Below are 20,672 nucleotides of genomic sequence, written 5' to 3'. Positions count from 1 at the left end.
TGAAAAGAGAAAAACAACAAATCCTGAAGTACATTAAAGAATAATAAAACTTTTTTTAATTTGTACTGAATCTCAATTTAAACTTCTTTACCAAATTTTGAATATGCAAAGTAGAAGACCAACAGACTGACCAAGGATAATGTGACACTACGTCAGGTACTATAAAATTATAATCAGAGAAAAAGTAATCAGTTTAGCTTTCTTAGAATTTAACCGCAATTTAAAAGTGGTCAAGTTATGTTGAAAAATATAAAATGTGGACTGTAGATTGGCGATTGCTTGATCTAATGTGGAACCAGAACAGTATCATCAGCAAAAAGTCATTTGACTTCATTTATTCTGGAGATTTAAAGACCAGAACAGGTGATTTAACGCAGCAGGTGAGAACGAGATCAGAAGTGGATTAAGAGCAGAGGTGGAAACGTGTTCAGTTATTCAGTTTGTAGGAAGGAAAGGAAAACATAAAGAGGAAGGACTCACCAGCACAGTGTAGATATGGAGGCAGCGGTACACTGGGGAGAAATCCACCAGGTCCTGAGCTCCTGGGACCTGCAAGGGTTTTACAAACATTTACCATCTTTAGTCCTCCAAAACCAGGGACAAAAATACTGTTGAGTTTATAAATGACACCAAATTGTTACAGTTGTAGCTAGATAAGCGGCAAAATAAAGAAAATTATACATTTTTAAAATAACTTTTATCAGCTGTTACATTTTGGAAGAATGAATTTTCACAGAGGAGAATTTTTAGGATAAAACAATTAGAAATTCTCAAAGTTAAAAAAGTGTATTCGCTGTATTATTTTCTTTTCTGGACATTTACAGAATGTTTAAAATAAAATAATCTTGGGCATTTAGCAGTTGTGTTTTCTGTAAAATGCAAAGAACTGAAACAAAATCGGATAAATAACTAATTCAGGGCTGTGTTGGAAGAGAAAAGGGAGACAAAAGTTAAAGGTGTTGAAAAGATGTTTTGATGACGAATAATAAAAGCAGCTAAACAAAAAAAAGAGTGAAACAGAAATAAAAGTCATTAAATGAAGGGAAGGGGAAGGTGGGCTGGTGGTTGGCATTTTTGAAGGCCGCTGGCACCAAAACGGTCGTAACCTTGACGACTGCGGGGTCAGGCTTTTGTTCCAAGCAAGGTCTTCACACGAAGAAGGTTGAGTCGAGTTTACAGGACGTCAATAAGCCACAGAGACCTGAACACGAGTGCCAGCGCAGGGCGGGTAGGGGGTGACAAGTTCAGCGGCATTGTACTCGGCTTTCCTCGAGTCTGAACAACAGAGGAACTCCGATCCGGCGGGGGACGACTAACAGCAGGTCAGAACGCCGCCGTGACAAGATGGCATTCGTGGAGCCACAAACGCCATCCTTTATTGTTTAAACTTAGCTGAATATTTCTGCTCTGGCAACAACATAACACACCAAATAAATAAATAAAAATCAAAGAATGGGAAAACCTCACTCGAACGTAAATAGTAAATTTCCTCAGTTTTTGTCGCACCAGTTTGTGCAAGAAATGTATGTTTTCTGCAGGTAATTTCATTCTCACTGAGAAAGAAAAATGGGATCGGATCATCAGGTTGACCCCCTTCAGGTCAGGTTGGATGACTCTTAAGGTGGACATGGTGTGCAGAGAATCAGATGTATATTAAATAAAGGTGGGATGCTTCGGCTCTGATGGAAACATTGTCGATGGAAAGATTTGGAGGCAAAGTTTGATCAGAGATCGTTGTTAAATTAAATTTGTCTTTTAAATAAAGCTTTCAAACTGCTTCAAACTTTAAAAACATCAAAGTTTAAATTCTTGAGAAAAAACATATTTTTAAAATAGCCTTTGAATAAAAGCAAATATGTTGCAAAAACATCATAAGAAATTTGTTTCTTATGAATGTAAATATGTTTTTTATCTATCTAAAATGTTTTTCACCTTCCATGACTTTAACTTCAAATATTTGCACAAGGATTTTAATTCTAAAACTTATTCAAACTAAGTTTAATTAATGAACTAATTAATCAAAAATAACTTCATTAAATCAATAAACAAATAAATTATCTTACTAAAAATGATGGAATTAATTATTTAAAATATATTTACTAATTAAAATATAAGTTTATTAATCAACTAATAGTGATGTAAAAAGAAAAGCAACAGAAGAAGAGAGAAGTGCAGAGTGAAGGAGGGAAATCCTCACTAATTTTACTGATTTTAAAAAGCTGCTTAATTATTTCACTTGTGATGCCGTTAGTTTTAAACATGAACCTCTATCACAGGGGTAGGGAACTCCAGGCCTCGAGAGCCGGTCTCCTGCAACTTTTAGATGTATCTCAGCTTCAACACACCTGAGTAAAATAATGAGGTCATTAGCAGGACTCTGGAGAACCTGACTGCACTTAGGAGGTCATTCAGCTGTTGGATTCAGGTGTGTTGAAGCTGAGATACATCTAAAAGTTGCAGGAGACCGGCTCTCGAGGCCTGGAGTTCCCTACCCCTGCTCTATCAGATCAGATCACAGCTGTAACTTGGATGTGTCTGTGGTGCCGTCATGCTCACATCTTCCTCCTCTTCATCCTCCACGTCCAGAATGCCAGAGTCCTGTTCAGACAGGGGACTGCCGCCCTCTCCGCTGCTCTCTGTTACCACCGCCGCCTCCTTCCTGCCGCGCCGGCCAATCAGAGCTCTGGGCTGCAGAGTGACGGAGCTGTCCAGCGAGCGCTGCAGCTGAGCCTGAACAGAAACACGCAGCAGAAGGTCACCAGGGTCAAACTTTACTCTCAGAAACCGGCTCCCTCTTTCTTGTACCCTGGGACCGGCCGACCTGCATTGTTTCTGTCTGTTCCAGTTACTTCCTACATTTCCCAGAAAGCTTTTCAAGTCGCGCAGAGAAGCGGGAGGCTGTTTGGCTCGACTTCAGAGCAAAGTGATGGAGGTTCTTTGATTCTTAGAGTCTGACACCAAAACCAGATGTTAGCTGATAACAATGACACACCGTCTCCGCAGAAGCTGCACCGCATCTGTTCAGCAAAACTGCACAAAAAGTAAAATACGGAAACAAAACAAACGAGGATTCAGATGCTAAGAATCGTGGGTAAAAAGAGCGAGTTTGCAGATGGAGACCAAGTGTTTTGTACTGCAGGCCTTTTTGCTCCAAACGTAAGAAAACACCAGGGAGATAAAAAAAAAAAAAAAAGACAGGAAGGAGAGAGCAGGAAGGACGATGAGTCAGTGAATAAAATTAGACTTAAAAGCAGAAACGGATCGCATGTTAAACCTGCGATAATCGTTCCCTTTCACACTTTAACCTGAAAAAGTTAAAATGTTACATTCAGAAGAATCGCAATGTTTTAATCTGATTGTTCTGGATTCAAATAGAAATAATAGATGCTGGTTGTGGAGAAAAATGTGCAGAAAACTATTTTTGAGAAAAATAAAATCGGTCAAGTAAAAGTTTATTTGTACTGAATATTTGAGCAACAAGGCAGTTCAAAGTGCTTTACATCATAAAAAAAAAAAATCAGTCACCAATTATGAAACAAGCAATAAACATTATATTTTGTTAGTTACATATTAAAAAATTATTATTTAAATTTTCCCAAGGAAATAATCAAGAAGTGATACTGATCATAAAAATACGGGTGTTTAAAAACCAAATTAAGCAGGTTGCATATCGGTTGGTTTTAGGTTTTCTTGTTCAACTAAACTGATCTTTCAATCCTGATTACAAACATTTCACTACTTTGCAGCATTGTGATCCACACAGGGTTCCTATTCAAGTGAAAACTTCATAATTTTGCAGTTTTTTTTAAATCAATATCTAATGTCCATCTACAACAGAGACGATTTCTACAGTGCGTCACGTCTTTATGTTTACAAATGTAACTTTGAGGCGTCTAGTACTTGTAATGGTCCGGCTTGAGGTTCAATGAAGTTTGTGATTGTAAAGTCAGAAGTGTAAAGTAGTTTTGCAAGGCTGATGAGGAAAGATTTAATAACAGTGACTGTAAACCAGTCACCAGTCAAGTAATTACTGCAGTTTTGCTCCAGTTTTTAATGGTAATTTCACAGATTTGATCCAAAAATGGCAGCTGGTTGGAGATTCCTCAGTGAATCCACCCATCTGCCTTCTGGATTTACCTTAATACTTTTGGAGAATTTGGAGAGTGTCTACATGTACACATCAGACCACTTCTTGCACCCTCTCTTCGTTTTTGACCACTTTCACTTCTATTCTTTCTCCCCATTTCCCCTCTCTGTCCCAAATGTTTCTCGTGACGCACAGTCCTGCTCTTGTGCTTCAAGCACCACATCGAAAGGCTTCCCCTGAAGAAAAGCCGGGTTTAAGAGGGTTCCCCTCGCAGAACAACCTGCCTTTGTGCGGCCGGTTTGAACAGGCGCTCGGCGAGTGCGTCAACAGTGTGCCGAACACACCTGCTGAGGAATGCAAGAGGCGAGCCGAAGCGCCGAGTGGCTCTTCTTGACGTCGATGCTGACGTCTTCAGAGATGTTCTCCCTCTCTGCCTCTTTTCACATCTGATTTTGTTCATTTGCATTTGAAAGCAAAACCCGATTCAAGTCGACGTTGTACTGTTTCCTCTAATTTCCCAGTTTAAGTTTTTGGAGACCCTGTGTTTGTTTGGTGCTTGGAGATGTTTCCCCTCCTGTTCGGAGCATTTTCCACTGATTTTCTTAGCACTTATTGTCTTTTATGACTCATTTACCTTGTGATTGTGCGACCGCCCGCATGTGGGCATCAGATCAAAGATGGCATTGTTATTCTTCCAGCATGGCATGTTCTTCCGGGTCTTGCATGCACACCAGTTTTTCTCATCATGACTGTCATTAACGCCCCGAACCGAGCCGCTCTGGGCCCCTGGCGTGTTCGTCGACGTCCCCTTCGGCAGAGTGAAGCGTAGCCTACGTGCCGGCGCCGGCGAGCAAAGGAAGCCATGTTCAAAAGGAGCTGAAGCCCCTCTGGGCGTGGATGGAAAGATGCCCTCACATCTCCAAGGGTTTTCCCACAGAAACAAAAATAAAAAAAAAAAATGTTTTGGCCACAATGAGGGAGGTCAGAAGCTCAGCGTGGGAATATGATTAACGCTGGTTCAAGATGGGGGGGAGAGAAAAAAGCAACAAAAATATCAAACTAATAAGTTTAGTAAACTGATTATTATGAAGATTAATCAGATAAAAAAGAAACCCGGCAAATTCTACAGATTTTTCAATTAAGCATTTTTATATCAGTTGAGAAATACATAAAAATTGTATTACTTAAAAGGCAATAACATAAAAATGTGCTTAACAGATTTTCTATTCTTTTTTTTCTTTTTACAAACAGTTTTGGCTTAACTGAAACACTGTTAACAGTGTTGCTCTTTCATAAAATGTAATGTTTTAGAGTCTGCAATAAGTCTAAAAAAGCTGATGATTATTTCAAGAATTGATTCATCATGATTAAACATTTTAGATTAAACATAGAAAAAGATTAAATTATATCCACACACTCTTAAAAATGTCCAAGGTTTGTAAATTAGCCAATTGCTTTGTTAACATGCAACATTGTTTAATGTGCTGCCCTTTATAAATATACTTTTTTTTAAGTTTTGAAATGTGGATGCAACTGTGATTTCAATGACTTGGAAATTTAAATCCTGAATGACTCAGTTCTATATTACGACTGAAAACATCCTGACTGGGACGTACCTACTGAAAACATTGTGTTATGAAGAATTAGACATTAATTTCAATCTGAAAACATTGCAAATATTGCAAATCAGTCACTTTGTCAGTTATTTTGTCTTTTCTTATGTGTAAAGAAAATCTTGTTTTTCTTCTCCAGGTGATTTAATTTCTTCCTCAAACTGTCAGGAAGCTCCATCTGTTGGAAACAGAAATCTGAGACGGATGAAAAATGGTTGCTGAGGTCGTTTATGTTGTTGTTATGCCCTGATTTAATTGGCTAATTAGCAATGTTTGTGTAGCTTAGCCAGTAATAGCCGAGGTCAAAGGTCTGTGCTGCTACTATTTAGCAGATGAGGAGCTGAAACGGTTGGTTCGTCCGTCAGAAATAATGCAGCGTGATGCCACTGCTGAGCAGAGTGACACAGCAACCCACAACGGTACATTTTCTCTTTCCTTGTGATGGTTCGATACACCGACGCGCCACGCGCACACACACACGTGTGTGTTCAGTAACTAGATACAGGTAATCCATCTTCCTCCACTTCACAGGCCCTGCAATCTGTTTCCCGTTAGGACGAAGGAGCAAAAGCGCCGGACCAGTCTGTCGCTGAAGAGCAGAAAAAACTGGAGGAGACGGGAAAATAAAGGAGACAGAAAGGAGGTGGAGGAGAGACAACAGGTTCTCGTGGAAATGTGATGAGATGAAAGACAGAAATGTTAAATGTTGAGGAAAAGCTTCAGGTTTCTCTACTTCTTCTGAATATTTTTCCAATTTTAGTGCATTTCATCATGATTTCACTCCTGTCCTAGTCTCACCTCTCAGTCCCACCTTGGGTTCTTTGATAAAAGATGATTCAGGAAAATTTGAAATGGTAATCACACCTAAAATTACCAGTAGATTAAAATCCAGTGTTGGAGAGATTGGACAGAACTCAATGTTATGGTTTTACTCAAAAGCAAATCAACCAAAAACGGTTGAAACTGTGGGCCTGTTTGATACTAAGACAATCTCGAAAGACCTTTTTCATGTTTTATTTTGCACCTACAATGATCTTCTGATCCATTTTATACAAGATGGATTCAATTATCCACTTTTTTCACTTCCAATACCAGTTCTGATAGCTGACAGTATCGGCCAACATCAATCCGCTACAGAAAAACAGTGCTGAATTGATTTAAAACACTTCATTTCTACGATTAGAGGACTGATGTTTCAGCAAGATCTAGAGAAACTCATCCATGCATTTATCTTTGGTCGACTTGATTACTGCGACAGTGTTCTCACAAATCTGCTTACAAAAAATAAATAAATCCATCCTCCAGCTGCAGCAGATCCAGAACGCTGCTGCTGGCCTGACTAAAACCAGGACGATAGAGCACATCACCCAAGTTTTAAAATAGACTCTTATGTATCAACTTTCCAGAACTCTCATGTCTTCTGGTTCTGCTCTGCATCCCCAGAACCAGAACCAAACATGGAGAAGCAGCATTCAGCTTCTATGCATCACAAATCTGGAACTGAAAAACGGCAGAAACGCCAAGTTCCTTTAAGTCAAGATTAAAAACCCACCTGATTAGTTGCTTTTGATCAATAGTGAGCGGAACATCGATCAAGATATTTAATATTCATTTGCTTAATTTGGCAAATTGTTTATTGCTTTTCCATAATTACTGCTGTATAATTTTATGATGTAAAGCACTTTGAACTGCCTTGTTGCTACACAAGTAAACTTCTTTTTACCTTTAAGGAGTAATTTTTACTCTCCTCCAGGTGTTTGACTCCCATACACATACCTGACATTTCAGCCTCTTTTTTCCACATTTATTCATCCCCATTTACTTTTTCCTTTCTCATCCCACTCATTAGCTCCCAGACCGTTATTTTCCTCAGCATCCACTTCTTCCTTCCCTCTCTCTTCCATGGCCCTGTGGCAGCAGACAATAGCCCCATTGTAACCCGTTCACTCTCCTCTTTTTCCCCTTCTCTCCAGATCCATTTATTTTCACATCCCCGGTTGAGGGAGTCGTAACGACGGCTGGATTCAGGGAGTCAGGGCTAATTTGGAACAGAGCACACCACAGAGACATGCTGTCTGAGAGAACGAGAGGAAGAGTTTGGAGAAGAAGGGTGAAACAAACGAGACGGGGAGGAGGGAGAACGTCCGCAGCTCTGATTATGTGACGAGATAATCCCAGAATCAGCATCAGCTCTGTTGCTTCGTAATTAGCGGTTAGCTTTCTTGGTGGCTGAGGTGGATTGTGTAAAGGTCAACCTGGGGTTGGTGGTTAGCGACCAGCGCAGCATCCGAGGCACATTAACAGAACTATTCTGAACTGAAGACATCATCATCATCAGGTGGAAAATAAACACAAAATAAAAACAATCTTTACATTTTATCTAATTATTTTTTCTATTCTGAATTTAGCCGACTCCTGTGCAGCAAAGTCAGCTTTTCTACTTATTGTAAAAGTTTGTTTATGAAAAGCTGCACTCAACTTTTTACATTGCAAGAAAATTATGTCTGTAATCATTTTACCCTCATTAAAAGTATAAAAATCTATCTATATCAACCACCTGTGCTGGACTTGCTGAATTTAAGTCATACTTGAACTTCAGCAGGGGACCGTACAAAATCAATAAAAGGGCAACAAATGGCCCCCGGGCCACACTTTGGACACCCCTGAGCTAAACTGTAACTCAGGCTTATAAAAAATGACTATAACTGGTGATGGGTGCACAACCAAGAAGATTAAATGTTGAGATTGGATCAAAAGGAGACCAAGAAGTAGCTTTCATTTCTGTAAACAGGTTGTAGAACACTTTTTGTGTATATTTCTCATCCTGGCATCTTTAAGTTTTCAAGTTTAATAAGTTTTGAAATTATTTACAATCTAAGCTTTGACATTACAGAAGCAGAACACTTTATTAGGGATGTGAACACTTTACAGTGCTACCGGATTCATTAAAACCAGCTTTTTAATGAATGCTCCCGTGTAGAGACACAGGAGATGAAGACAGTTGCGTGACAAAACTGGACCTTTAGTGACATCTAGAGGCCGTTTGAATCACACCACCAAAGTCTGGTTGATCAGTCTGGGTGGATCAGTCTCCTGCTGCTAACTGTTTAAAATTAAATAATAACGGCGTGGAATAAAAGCTGGATAAAACAGGGAAGGTTACGCCTTAGAAAGAATTTCAAATATTAAAAAAAAAAAAAAAAACTAATCAAAAAGTATCAATATTGACTGATATAAAAAAATTTTTATTGTGATATGTTTTTCAGCCATATCATCAAAATTGCTTATTCCATTTCCCTTTGTTTTACTCTATTCTTTAAACACTTAAATATGAAAGTATGAAACTCTGAAGAACTTCTGTTTCTTGAAATTCCCATCCCATCCCATTCTATGGAATAAGACACAAACAAACAAACGGCCCAAATTTGAGCTCTGGATACCAGAGACAAACACAAACAAACAGACGCTCACATATGGCTTCCCTGGTCTTGAGAAACACTCAAACAATGAGGTAAGTGGTGAAAAGCTAACGCGCGTTATCGTCTACGCGCCTTGGAGACTCCAGCAGCGACGACATGTTTGTTTACTGGCAGCGGAAAACACAAACACTCTCAGAGACGGGGAGACTGAATCTGATTTACACAGAGTGAGGCTGAAACACTGAGGAGTCGATATTAACCCGCAGCAGAACCAGTACTGGAGCGGACAGGAGAGTCCAGTTGGCACCAGAAACCGGCCAGGAAGAAAACAGGAACACATTTAGGAAGTCAGAGCTCCACAAGCAGAGATAGTTCAACTTAACATTAAACAATGATAATAGAAATGGAAATCTGAGAAGTTAACTTTAAAGAAACAAAATGTGTTTTTCGTTTTGTTTTTATCTGTAAACCAGTGGTGTCCAAACTTATTGTTGTTAAGTTGAAAGCCAAAAACTTTTATTTTGTTTTAGTGACAACTGTGTCACTAAGTCTTTTCAAGTTGATGACTTTGGGCAAAACGTTTGAACTCCAGTGGCTACAGATATTGGTATCGGTCCAATATTAACAAATCCCTTCTTCCTTAAATGCCTTGTATTTGTTTGGTCATGTGACAGTGATGAAGCAGAGCATCGTGGGATGTTTTAAGCAGAAAAGCAACATAATGGCTTATTTTACCCAAAGGTTGAAATGGTGAGAAAATTAATAAAATATTGGTAAATATCTGACAGGTATTGGCCCAAATTTCCAAATCGGCACATCTTAAAGTTGAACATATCGTGTTGGATTTAAACGTAGAAAACACTGTGGAACAGTGACAGAAAGTGAGAGAAAAGTGTCGATGCTGTAAATTTAAAGCGGCGATGAGTTTGCGTTCCTTCTACCTGTTTAATGGCCGTCTCTCCGATCTTGTCCGAGTGTTTGCGGATGCTCTCCAAGAAGTCTCGCAGCTGTGTCATGGCCGTGTCCTGGATGAGCGTCCTCAGCTTGGGGATGTTCTCAGCCATGATGGAGCAGAACCGGTACTGGCCGGCTCTGGGAAGACATGTGTGTTCCAGCTGCTCTAAAGTCCGTAATGCAGGGTAGTACCTGCAGCAACAGGAAGGAAAGCAACAGCAGCTTTTATCGGAAACTTCCAAGTAAGACTAAACTAACTCAGCCTGCAGGTTCTTAGAACAGCAGCCACAGGACGAGGAGAAAACCCCCAAAACAAACGGCTAGTTTATGACGAACATGACTGTTTTACAGGTCAAGAGGGGAGAAAAAGGCAACAGATGTCTATTTTACAGCTCACTGGCGCCGTCTAGTGTCTGGAAGTGGAAAGATCAATGACAAAGCAGCACAAAACGCTGGATAAACAATAAAATCAGATATAAAACCAAGCAAAAGCAATAGACAGAATTAATGCCAAAGTAAAACAGAGCAGCAATCAGAATAAGAACAATTAAATAATGAGTAATCGTTAACCTACTGCTGAAACTGATTTATGGGGGATTTTGTGCACCAAGAGATTCCCATAAAAAAAAAAGATAAAATACATAAATAAAATAAAGTTGAATCTATATGGTTTCATATTTTTGGTGGTATTAAATCTGGGCTAAATCTCCAACATTGTGATTTGTTTGATTATAAACTTTCTAATGCTAAATGTCAGTCGATGTCATAAATCAAAATTAAAAGCCGGTGAAGAAGTTTTGATTATCAGTCACACTTCTACTGCATTTCTAATGCATTTTATTCATTATACTTATTTTACTATACATTTTTTTTATTATTTAGTGATTATTCTGATCATTTTTATCTTTCATCCTGATCTTTTATTGATTTAATCCTCCTATTTTTGGAATATTATTTTTTCAAAGTGACAACACGACAATTCAGCATCCCCTTCTGAATCTTGCCAAGTCTATTTCAGTTTGCACTGGTGTCCATTTGAAACAAAAATAAATGTTAGAAAATCCTCACCAACGTACCTTTTGGCTCTCATTTGCTCCTGCAGGCGGCTGTACATCTCCAGAACTGATGAGACCAAAACAAAACAGAGTGTCAGCAGGTTGTTTAGAACCGAGCTGAAAGAATCACCTAAAGCTGCCAGGCCAAAGCATAACAGAAAGAAAAATATGTCAATATGTAAATAGATTTTTGATTGGTTTTGTAAATGTGAACTGGCTGGTTGACCTTTGATGACCTCTGGAAACATTTATTAATATCTTTAAAATTATAGCAGCACAAACTAGAATCTTTACTGCACAAACCAGCACCAATGTTTGACACCAATTTTGGTTGATGTTTAACTTTCATTAATATTTGCAGAAGAGAAGCAGCACAAACAAAATAAATTACAGCACAAACAGAAATTTTGGCACAGATTTTGTTTGATTTGGGTGATGTTGACCTTTAAACTTTTATTTATAGAGGCAAAACAAAAGCAGCACAAACTAACATTTTTGCAGCACAAACAAACGCTGCTGCAGCACAAAGAAAATTTTAGGATTACAAAAGTTCAACACCAATTTCATTTGATTTGGGTGATGTGGAGAAGCCGGTTTAACTGCTGAGCTTTCATTCATATCTGCAAAACAAAAGCAGCACATACAAAAAATTTTGCAGCACAAATGGAAATTTTAGCAGCACAAACATTTGACAACAAGTTTGATGGCTTTGTTTGATTTGGAGAAGGTTTTGGAAAACTTCACTCTGGTGCTTCATGCACGGTTTGGGAGACGGGAGTGCGTGTCTGCTCATTACAAACCCATGTATTTTGGTTCTGACTGAGTTCAGCTGCTTGATCCTGGTTCTAAAGCTGGATGCAATTCAGAACCGGACATCCGGACCGGTACCGTGCGATAACGTTGATCCAGTGGTGTTCTGCGTTACCTGGCAGGCAGTGAGTCAGCTTGTCTATGGTGGTGGCGATGTTCCTCTGCTGCACTCGGCACTGTTTCAACTCCTCCATCGAACCGATGAGCTGAGAAGAAGGAAAATCGTCAGAGATTTTCACAGAAGAAGTAAAACTGATCTGAAGAGCAGAGATGGTCACAAACCGCACTCACCACTTTCCCATCTTCCTGAAGTCGTACGTTGGTTTCAATCACCTGACTCTGAAAGACAAAAACAAGTTCAAACTGTTCTGTCCATCTGAAGCTCCTCCTCCTTTTTCTCTCACCTTCAGCTTCTGGGCCTCTCCTCGGACTTTGAGCAGCTCAGTAATGGAGTCGACGAAACCCTGGAAGTGATGGTTGCACATCTTCTCAATTTCTCTGTCGTGGTTCCTGATCCGAGCGTCAAGCTTCTCCATGAAGAGGCCATGTTCCTGACCGTCGTACACCGACCTGCGTCAGAGGAAGACAGAGAACACGAGAGAAAGAAAAGTGTGATTTTAACATCATCTTTATTTTTTAATAAGAATACATTATGACAGAGTTTACCCTAAGATTCACATAAATACTGAGTCAGAAAATAACTGTCAATCAATCACATGTGTTTAAGAAGGAAATAGATTAAATGAAAAAGGAAGAAAAAATAAGGACAAAAAAATAAAGGAAAGAAAAAGGAAAAAAATAAAGAAAGCATGAAATAATAAATAAATAGGAGTTAATACAAATTAGGTCTCAGCTCGAGCAGTTCAAGTCAAACTGCAGAGAAATCCCAACAATTAACAGAAAACGTGAACAACAATGAACAAATTCAGGAATATAAACATTCAAAACTTAAGAAAACAATATGGTAACAATAAAAAGAAATGCATATTTTAAAAAAAACATTTAATGAGTTCATGTTGGTTTGTTTCTCATCAATCTACCATGAATACACAAAACTAACCAAAAATGTACATTATTCTATATCTGCATTTCTTACTTTGTTCAGGACAAAATTAAAACAAAGAAACGGTTGGATTGTTAAATGTCCACTAGGGGGCAGTATGTGTATTATTTATACTGAAACCCGTTGCTGAGAGAGGAGGTTTGACTTTACAGAACCCCACAGCAGCTGCTTCGCTGCTAAATAAAAAACATAAACAGACTATTCTTTATTTCTCAAGCTCTTATTCTGAAAAGCTTTCATGGGTGTTATTTATTAAGGTCCATTGTCTTTAGGCTCATTAGGAGTTTGAAGCCCACTAATTGTAACAATCTTAACTGCGATAGAGACAGACTTATATAAAGCTCAGGTTTCTGTGAGCTTTATTTTGAAACTAAATATTTCCATTTTAATAGAAATATTTGATTTTTCTCTCTTGGATTTAAAACCTGAATTTATCTACATTTATATATTCTTAAAAATTTAGATATTTGTGTTACTGAACGACAAAATAAGGATGTTTTTGGCGTTTTGGCCTTTGTTTATCCCTCAGATTTACATCTTTGAACTTCGACCATTTTCATTTTCCCTGATAAGACAGACACAACCTGAAAAGCCAGGTGCTTCCCTATCTTTCAAAATTAGCTTCTAAGTTATGGATTTACTTGTAGCACTCAAAGCCAATTTCCAAATGGGGGTTTAAAATGACTAAAAATATAATTAGATATGAAACAATCAAGCTATTACTTTATGGGACCAAATATGTCTTTTATTGCCAAAAAATATACATTTTACCATCAAGAACCCAAACATACTTAGTTTTCTACAATCTTTGCTATTTATTCTCTAGTAAATGTTGGTTTCTATCTTAGTATCTTCCAATATTTACACTGGAAAAGATTTTTGTAGCCACAGAATAACATAAAATCTGATTTATAGGTTTAAATAAAATGTTTTTAAATTGGATAAAGTGATCCCAGTTGAGTATGATGATGGAAAATCCCAAAAGTGACCAGAGTGAGTGGAAAATCCTTTTTTAGGGAGCATGGTTCTTCCTGTGGTCTTTCCTTTTCTGAAACAACACACACACACACACACACACACACGTTTGCGCAGCTATCTTTGTAGGGACTTTCCATTGATTTCCATTCATTTCTACAGCCTAAACTTTAGCCTTACCCTTATCCTAACCAAAACTCAATTCACACTTTTGTCCTAAATCTGACCCCTGACCCAAAAACTGCGTTTTTGTGGGGACACCACAAAGAGCAGTGTGTCCCCACAATGTAGTGTCAGGAAAATGGTCCCCACAAGGTATTAGAAACAAACGCGCCCACACACACACACCTGTGTGCGGCTACACCCTTCCTCCGATTGACCAGGAAGCGCTCGGCTCGTACAATAGGGAGCAGGTCTGACGCCACAGCAGGGCTTTCTTTGGACACAAACAAACAGGGAGCCACCAGTGGGATGACCTCATGCACTTTTACAGAAGTCCAATAAAAAAATGAGTTTTGAACTTGTAAACACAACGTAAAACAGAAGTTCACCAACAAAAAACGTCCTGAAACTGACAAAAATCCCTTCAAGAAATAATATTTGACGGATGAAAGTTGACTAAAATGTCTGAGATTCAGTCGGATGTTTACTAGGAGATCTGAAACACGCTCATCAAGAGTTTCGCGTTTTGTACCCTGTTGGCTTTTCACAGAACAGAAACACATTGGAGGCTGAAAAAGATTGACACTGTGAAGGAAGCTTTGAGATACCTTATATTTTGCTGCATTAAATACAACTTTTATTAATAATACTCTGTAATTTTCAGTGACATTGTGGGTTTGTAAGCATGTTTGTCACGGTGGTGTCTGAATTCTCTTTTTTCTCTCTTTCTGCAGGTGTAGAAGCAGACTTTTAAGGTATTTTTTCATCTTCTCTCTGTCCTTCTGCCCCTTCTCTATTTTACTTCAATTTTACCCTTTTAACTTCTCCAGTGGAGCGTTGAAGCAAAAGCTGCAATGCTCCACATATGAAAGTAAATCTGTTGGGACTTCTCCTTTACGTTCAGACAATAATTCTGAAAGCTACGACTGCGGACAAGACACTTAAAAAAAGAAAGTGAGTAAAACAGATTCGGGTACACCCATTCGTTAGATTTGGCTAAACACACCAACAGTTTTCAAAGAATGTCCTTGTTGCTGAATTAAAAACATTTGAATAAACAGAAACATTGTAAAAACGTTACTGTAAATGTGTCTTAATAGTGTAGTATTTAATTTACGTCAACAACAACCAGAAAGAGTAAAAACGTTGCAATCACTTATTGTTATTAAAGCTTGAACATGAGATAAATCAACAAAAACTCCTTGTTTTAGTAAACTTTGATCAAATCTGGAAACTGATGCTCATATTTGTGTTAAATATTTTCGCTGACATGCTCAACAGTTGACTAAATAGGATCTCAACCCAGTTGGGAGATCACCAGCAGCTGGGTGAGTGAGTCATGACTCAGCAAGGCGTGTTGGACCCAACAAGCTTGTGCCAAGTCATCTCTTCTCTATTAACAGAGTTCCTCCAGCTGGGTTTGATGTGCAAAACAGAACAGTCTGCGCACTTTCAGGCTGAAGAAAAACTGAACATGAAGCCCTAAATAAAAACGTCTTGGTTAACAAACACTGGAGTTAGCAGCTGGCTATACAACATCAGCACCGTTTCCATGGTGACACAGACTTTTACCGCCAAGAGGACATGTCTGATTCTGAGGGATTACAGTAACAAGCTAGAAATAAACCTTGTGCATGTCCAAACAGAGAAAAACCACAAAACGAGCCTCAACCAGTTGGCTGCTACTAATAACTGGGTGGAGCGCCACAAAAACACACAGCTGAGCTCCAACCGAGTCCAACCGAGTCCAATTCACACACAGACGGGGAGAGGCTCTGATGCAACTTATTTTAGTAAATCCATTATTCAGATGATGCAGATTTTGCATTTAAACACTTCAGCCTTTTGATCATTCTGTCATGGTAACAAATCTTGCTTGATGATAAATTATCTCAGAAGATATTTTAATAAATGACAATATTGTTGGTTTGTGACCAACAATAATATAATTTTAATTACTTGAAATTCTATTATTTTCAAGTAATATAATGATAATAAAGGTATAATAATGCAAGAACACATTCTCAAAAATTAGTAAACTTTAAACTCTAATGAACATGTAACACTGGAACTGGAGACATTTTAAGAGAGTTTATCATCCAGTTTTTGAGAGAAAGAGAGAGAAAAAGAAAAACAATAAAGCTTCAGTCCAAGATGCAACATCAGCAACTAGAAATTATCCAGAAATAGCACCCATGCAGAGTGAGGTTACTTCAAAATAACACTACTTAAGCAGAAGCATAAAGTAGTCAAGTAAAAAAATTATTCAGCAGAATAACAAGGTAATGTAAGTAAATAAGAGATAATGTCTGTTTTTCATGATAACACAATAGACAACAGCATAAAAATTATGAGCAAATTTGGGTAATTTTATATAGAGTAGAATCAATGAGACACTTACAAAAGAACAAAGTTAAATGACAAAAACTCATGACATAGCATAAAACTTTTGCAACATGTTAACACAGCAGATAAATAAACCAGATTTTTTTTTTTTGCCCATATCCGACTTTTTTATGGCAGTCTGAAAAGTTCAGTTCCAATCTTTTCACAAACATAAAACTGAGGGAAAATAAAGATAATAAATATAGGTTAATAGCAATTATCAAACATAATCTGATATCAATATTGGCTCACTTTTATTGTTATATAAAATATTTATACAGCAGGATTCACAGCAGTGTAACATTAATATCTTTCTATACGTTTAAAATTTGTTGCCTCAAACTCTTTGCAATTCTAAAATATGGTTCATTAAAATCAAAGGGATTTAAACCTAAACTTTAGCAACAAAATCTCAGACTTTCAAAATAAAACACCAAAGTATCCTACAAGGTGAAGCTGATATTTTTCATACCACTCAGTCCAGAAATGAACACCACAACCTAATGAATTGTTTCTGTCCGTGGTTCATCTCAGTGGCCAGCAGATGGTAACCATGGTGACCAATTATGACATATAAAGACAGAACGAGCTGCGGTGGAACAGTTTGCAACCTGAGGGAGTTCGCTTTCTCAGTCAGGGAGGAATTTAGCAGCCAGTCTTGACCTGCTCGCTGTTGCTGCTTCAGGAAACCAAAACCCAGAGACACAACAGACCTACAGTACAAAAATTATTAACACTATTCACTGTAGAAATGTTACAGAACATCACTGCTAGATTCAGTCTGAATTTATTTGGACAACATTTGCAGCTAGAACAGCTGCAGGTTGGTAAAGGCCACAAACAATCAGAGGACATCAATAATAAATGATGTTTTCTGCTTATAGTGGACAGACTGCTGCTGCTAAAGCTAAGACTCCTAAGCTACAAAACACCACAGCTTGGTTTAATACAAAACAAGAAGTGATAATTAGCTGTGTGTTTCAGATCCGCATTTTTTATGCATCAAAGCATGTATCTCTATTTTTAAAAAATTATCAAAATACACATTGAAAAAAAAGCATCCATACCTGTACAACCTTTCCATATGGAAGGTTAGTAGGTATGTAGGTTGGTACATAGGTAGCATGGTGGTTGGTTGGTTGGTTAGTTAGTATGTACACCAACCTATGTATGTAGGCTGGTGGTAGGTTACCAGGTATCTTGGTATGTAGGTAGGTTGGTAGACAGGGATTTTCCTCAGTGAAATTGTAATTTCAGTTTTCCACACAGCACTTTTACATATACAACAAACACTAAAAACATTACATTAAAAACATTAAGACTATGTAACTTTTACAAAAAAAAATAGGCTTTTTACATATTTGTTAAAATTATCATAATGTCATGACAATATAAGAAAATACAGATAATCTGGGGAAAAAATCTGATCTCCTCTGCTTTCTCCCAATGTCCCCAGTGTTCCCAGTATCAACTGCAGAAATACACCACTCAGTCCAAAACACCCAATCAGAGACAGAAAGTGGGTCTTAGAAGCTTTATTAAATCACATGACAGCTTTACACTACTTATGTTTTAAATATTAGCACACCTTTTTAAAAAAAAAAAAAATTCTCTAAAAAGACTCAACAAGGAAGAAAAGTTGAAACCATCTCCAGAAGCTAATTTAGTCACAATATAAACTGACCCAGAACATTTATGGATCTACGTAGAGCAAGAAGTGGAAAAAGGGAAACGACTGGGACAGAAAGAGGCTGGAAAAGATGAAACGTCAGGGAGGGAATCATCCAGCAGCCATCAGCGTGGCTGAGTCACCCAGCGTGGCACCGAACAGGTTGTGCTCAGAGGAATGTGGCAGCCAGAGGTGCTGAACCATGATGTCAAGTTGTGTTAGAGCCTAGATGTATTTTCAGACTGCTGCCAACGCTGGATGCAAACACCGATCTTACAGAACAGGCTTTGAAATACTGCTGTTAGTTTATAAAATCACTGTACTGCTTAGCACCACAATACATTAAAGATCTTCTGCTGTTGCATCAACCTTCCAGACCTCTGGTTCTGCTCTGCATCCTCAGAACCAGAACCAAACATGGAGAAGTAGGATTCAGCTTCTATGCATCACAAATCTGCAACAAACTTCGAGAAAACTGTAAAGCAGCCAAAACACTGAGCTCATTTCTTCACCAAAGTGCCTTTGTGCTGACCATATTTTTGGACACATTGCCTCAACAGGGAAAAAAAACATCTAATTAATTATGTTGGAAAAGAGAAATGACCGTCGCATTAGAATAACAGGAAAAAATCCATCTCTGAGAAGCACACAGACACCTTTGATAAGGCTTCAATAGGCCAGTTCCTCAGCTGCATTTCCTCCCTTCATTCACAGCTCGTTTCCTCTCTGGACAATCAGAGCAAACACTGCTGGCCAAGGGCGGCGTGCTCCTGGGTAGAACGTTTCCATTTCCAAAGAGCCTGAAATAAAACTAACCTGCATTTCTAATGTTCACAGATTTCATTCCAAAAAACCTCAGTTCTGAGTCAGTTACATAGAGTGGAAAAGCATTCATACCACATGTAAATTTCAAAATTTTGTCATGTTAACTTTGATGTATCCCAGTGGGATTTTATGTAAAAACCCAACACAAACTAACGCAAAATGGTGGGGTTGAAATAAAAGGCTGCAAGGTTTCGAAAACATTTTTACAAATAAAAATCTGTAACGTGTGCATTTGTGTTCAGCAGTAAACAGTCTGGTCAAAGCTTGAACTTAAATACAGTTCATAATATGAGGCAACAATAAACAGATTCTGTTCACAAAATAGCTGCAAAACCCTAAAGCAGGGATGCCCAAAGTCGGTCCTCGAGGGCCAGCATCCTGCGTGTTTTCATTCTCTCCCTGATTTAACGCACCTGGATCAAATGAATGCTTATTAGAGGCCTAAGAAGAACACTGACATACTGAGAAGGCTGTTACTACCAGCAGGGAGAGAACTAAAACATGCAGGATGCCGGCCCTCAAGGACCGACTTTGGGGACCCCTGCCCTAATGAATATAAAATTATACTAAAAAGATACTTTATTGAGCCGAGAGGAAAATTCTAACTCTACCTATCCAGTTTTCTTCAAATAGCTGTCATAGATGCTAACTAATTGATATGGGCAGGAAAGATTTTCTGTTGCAGTCAGTACTACAGCAGTTGTGGAAAAGCCTCTGACTGAAGGCACTATAAAACACTGAGGGTTATCCATAACGTCCTTTATTTTATGAAATACCCTTCTTAATGCTCTCATCTCCAGATATTCCCCGGCCATCATCAAAAAAAAAGACAAACCTTAATTATCACCTGTAAGTCATTGGTTCTGATGCTGCAAACCCAATAAATGATGGCAGTAGAACCAAATAAGCACTTTGAGACATTTAGAAAACACGTCCAAATGTGGGAATGTAGTTTTGGTAGGTTTTGTTTAGCAAAACAAGAACAGCATTTTGACCCAAATCAGGTCAAAACTACTAGCTGATTAAGAGATTCTACTAAATAACAGACTTACGGCATAAGAAATTGTGCCAATCATTAACAAATACTATATTTCATTACTTCAGTAACAAATATTTAGCAATTTCAATGAGAGACTGTGACAAAAACGGCAAGTGCACTTGACACTCCCTGAACTGTCCAGATTACCTGCTGCTAAGTCTAAAATTAATATATAAAGCCTTCAAACGTTTTCCCAAAAGGTTGACAAACAAAGACAGAAGCCCGTGATGAAGCTTACACCAAACTGAGAGCATTAATATACATATAAAAGCAGTTTCCAATAAGTGTGAACAGAATGACAACTTGTTAGCTCAGGAAGCTAACGTTAGCCTAACGGTTGGTTTACCTCCTGATAAAAGTTACCAAAGTTAAAGGATAAAAACAAGAGAACCGGGTTTTGACAGAAACTTTAAGTCAGACAAGAAGTTCTGTTTAAGTTTTAGCTCCAGAATGTATTACATAAATTAGCCATATTTCATGTTTGCTAAAGTTAGCCGGCTAGCTGTCCGATAAAGGAAGCATATGTGTTTAAAGTTTTGAAGGCGCTCTCAGGAGCCGAGTGACGCCGAGCGTTGGACCATCTTCCAGCGGGGCTGACAGGCACGCAGCCGCCATA

The 20,672-nt window shown here is 38.3% G+C and overlaps 1 protein-coding gene across 4 annotated transcripts in view; it reads right to left on the bottom strand.

Annotated features, from left to right (window-relative positions):
* The window catches only part of exoc6b (exocyst complex component 6B), an 84,895-nt gene that overhangs the window by 64,038 nt on the left and 185 nt on the right, over window positions 1-20,672 (bottom strand). For all 4 annotated transcript variants that reach the window (XM_044097531.1, XM_044097532.1, XM_044097533.1 and 1 more), the window contains exons 2-8: window positions 12,343-12,508; window positions 12,230-12,277; window positions 12,054-12,144; window positions 11,150-11,195; window positions 10,061-10,265; window positions 2,557-2,730; window positions 481-549 (exon numbers count right to left, since the gene is read on the bottom strand). In XM_044097531.1, the coding sequence (XP_043953466.1) occupies window positions 481-549; window positions 2,557-2,730; window positions 10,061-10,265; window positions 11,150-11,195; window positions 12,054-12,144; window positions 12,230-12,277; window positions 12,343-12,508 (799 nt within the window). The remainder of the gene's footprint in view (window positions 1-480; window positions 550-2,556; window positions 2,731-10,060; window positions 10,266-11,149; window positions 11,196-12,053; window positions 12,145-12,229; window positions 12,278-12,342; window positions 12,509-20,672) is intronic.

The sequence above is a fragment of the Gambusia affinis genome, linkage group LG18, assembly GCF_019740435.1.
Source record: "Gambusia affinis linkage group LG18, SWU_Gaff_1.0, whole genome shotgun sequence".
In the NCBI taxonomy this organism is placed as follows: domain Eukaryota; kingdom Metazoa; phylum Chordata; class Actinopteri; order Cyprinodontiformes; family Poeciliidae; genus Gambusia; species Gambusia affinis.
Note: the sequence above shows the minus strand (reverse complement) of the source record. Positions and strands in the feature narration are given on the sequence as shown.